The sequence below is a fragment of the Eucyclogobius newberryi genome, unplaced genomic scaffold (assembly GCF_026437365.1).
Source record: "Eucyclogobius newberryi isolate DKJ021-1_F unplaced genomic scaffold, fEucNew1.0.hap1 SCAF_3, whole genome shotgun sequence".
Classification (NCBI taxonomy): domain Eukaryota; kingdom Metazoa; phylum Chordata; class Actinopteri; order Gobiiformes; family Gobiidae; genus Eucyclogobius; species Eucyclogobius newberryi.
In genome coordinates this window covers 20,320,316-20,322,815 of record NW_027315945.1, presented here as the reverse complement: position 1 = coordinate 20,322,815, position 2,500 = coordinate 20,320,316, and the positions used below count along the sequence as shown (strand labels likewise).

The 2,500-nt window shown below is 46.2% G+C and overlaps 1 protein-coding gene across 1 annotated transcript in view; it reads left to right on the top strand.

Annotated features, from left to right (window-relative positions):
* Positions 1–2,421: 2,421 nt before the first annotated feature.
* The window catches only part of trhra (thyrotropin-releasing hormone receptor a), a 4,945-nt gene continuing 4,866 nt past the window's right edge, over positions 2,422–2,500 (top strand). Inside the window, exon 1 of the mRNA XM_072461398.1 lies at positions 2,422–2,500. This exon is cut by the window's right edge and continues 738 nt beyond it. Within this exon, the coding sequence (XP_072317499.1) occupies positions 2,429–2,500 (72 nt within the window). The 5' untranslated portion in view covers positions 2,422–2,428.

The following is a 2,500-nucleotide window of genomic DNA, read 5'->3' as shown; positions in this document are numbered from 1 at the left end:
CACAAGTGCTATATTGAGTATTATGAAATATGGAACAATCCATAATAACTAAATTATATAAATTCTTTGCTAATCTGGACAGCTACTCTACTAAATGTGTTAAAAGCAGAAATAAGGTAGTCTTGTTTTCACAGACCTGTCAAATGAGTGTACATCCCAGTGGACTGTCATGGACACAATAAATGGATACCTTTGGAATGTACTTGTGGCGGCAGGAAAATAAGGCCATTATAAAGAAATGGCTTAATTTGGAAATGGACAAATTTGACCAGCGTTTGACTAAGTGGGGCTATTTATTTTCATTTGAATGTGCCATGATTTTGTTTCTATTTCTGTTTAGTTGATGTCTACTTACATGCAAAGACTAAAGATTTATTATCTGCAAAGTTCAAGCACTAATTAACGTCTGAATCTGAATCTTGAAGTTGCAGTAATTGGAAATAAATACCATCATCCTGCCTGCCTTTAAGATTGAATTACCGCAAGTGTTATTACATATAGATATAAAATTCATCTGAAGCCAAAACTGATTATAATTACCATTACCTTTAAGTAAGAAAAGAGTGAAGAGAATAACAACTACACCGCTGCTTCCCTTCAATTAGTCATGAGGTTGTTGTGTGGGCAGCTTTGATTGCGTGCCCTTTTTGCAAAAAACATCACAGAAAGGTCAAGTGCATCGCGGTTTAAAACATATACCCAGAATAAAGAAAAACGTTAAACGAAGATTGCTGCTGACCTAAAATAAGATAAGATAATCCTTTAATATCCACACAAGGGGAAATTTCAAGGGAATTTTGACTTCTAAATATGTCGCTTCACCACGGAAAATTATCGCTTGTGTAAAACATATTATTTGCAATTTTAGACAATTAAGTATAGCTTTATAACAGCTCGTGTTGTCATCTTTTCTATTGGTCACTTGTCTATACTTCTGGTGCCACTTTCATCCGGCAGTGTTTTGCCCTTTTTGTTATGTATTTGGGACCAGCAATGCATTCATCCCTGAAGCGCATAAAGAGAATGTCGCGCGTAATGCACTCTGAGTCTTTTGGGGGAAAGTGGGCGTGCGCTTTGGGTGGCTCGTGCCAGAGTGAGGAAGCGCACTGTGAGGAAGAGCACTGTGAGGAAGAGCACTCTGAGGAAGAGCACTGTGAGGAAGCGCACTGTAGGAAGCGCACTGTGAGGAAGAGCACAGTGAGGAAGAGCACTGTAGGAAGAGCAGTGAGGAAGCGCACTGTGAGGAAGCGCACAGTGAGGAAGCGCACAGTGAGGAAGAGCAGTGAGGAAGAGTAGTGAGGAAGAGCAGTGAGGAAGAGCACTGTGAGGAAGAGCACTGTGAGGAAGAGCAGTGAGGAAGAGCACTGTGAGGAAGAGCAGTGAGGAAGCGCACTGTGAGGAAGCGCACAGTGAGGAAGAGCACTGTAGGAAGAGTAGTGAGGAAGAGCACTGTGAGGAAGAGCAGTGAGGAAGAGCAGTGAGGAAGCGCACTGTGAGGAAGCGCACAGTGAGGAAGCGCACAGTGAGGAAGCGCACAGTGAGGAAGAGCAGTGAGGAAGAGTAGTGAGGAAGAGCAGTGAGGAAGAGCACTGTGAGGAAGAGCAGTGAGGAAGAGCACTGTGAGGAAGAGCAGTGAGGAAGCGCACTGTGAGGAAGCGCACAGTGAGGAAGAGCACTGTAGGAAGAGTAGTGAGGAAGAGCACTGTGAGGAAGAGCAGTGAGGAAGAGCAGTGAGGAAGCGCACTGTGAGGAAGAGCAGTGAGGAAGCGCACAGTGAGGAAGAGCACTGTAGGAAGAGTAGTGAGGAAGAGCAGTGAGGAAGCGCACTGTGAAGAAGAGCAGTGAGGAAGCACACTGTGAAGAAGAGCAGTGAGGAAGCGCACTGTGAAGAAGAGCAGTGAGGAAGCGCACTGTGAGGAAGCGCACTGTGAAGAAGAGCAGTGAGGAAGCGCACTGTGAAGAAGAGCAGTGAGGAAGCGCACTGTGAGGAAGAGCAGTGAGGAAGCGCACTGTGAGGAAGCGCACTGTGAAGAAGAGCAGTGAGGAAGCGCACTGTGAGGAAGCGCACTGTGAAGAAGAGCAGTGAGGAAGCGCACTGTGAGGAAGCGCACTGTGAAGAAGAGCAGTGAGGAAGCGCACTGTGAGGAAGCGCACTGTGAAGAAGAGCAGTGAGGAAGCGCACTGTGAGGAAGCGCCTGGTCCTAATTTAGTCAGCACTGAGCCTGGAGCAACACGCGCGCATCGCTCTCTTCAAAGCAAACCCCAGAGACCGTTACTTTGCATCCCATTGAAGAGAAAGTCTGGATGGATTGGCACCTTTGGGGAAGTGGATTGTACAGACAGGAAACATGCACACAGAGTGGATTACCACAGGATGAAGACTTTTGGATGAAGCTTGTATTCTAACGTCTGCTAAACCTCAGCCACAATGGAGAATCTTACCATGTCCAACCTGAATGTGGAAGATAACACAACCGTGCCGGGCAACCAGACTCTGGGC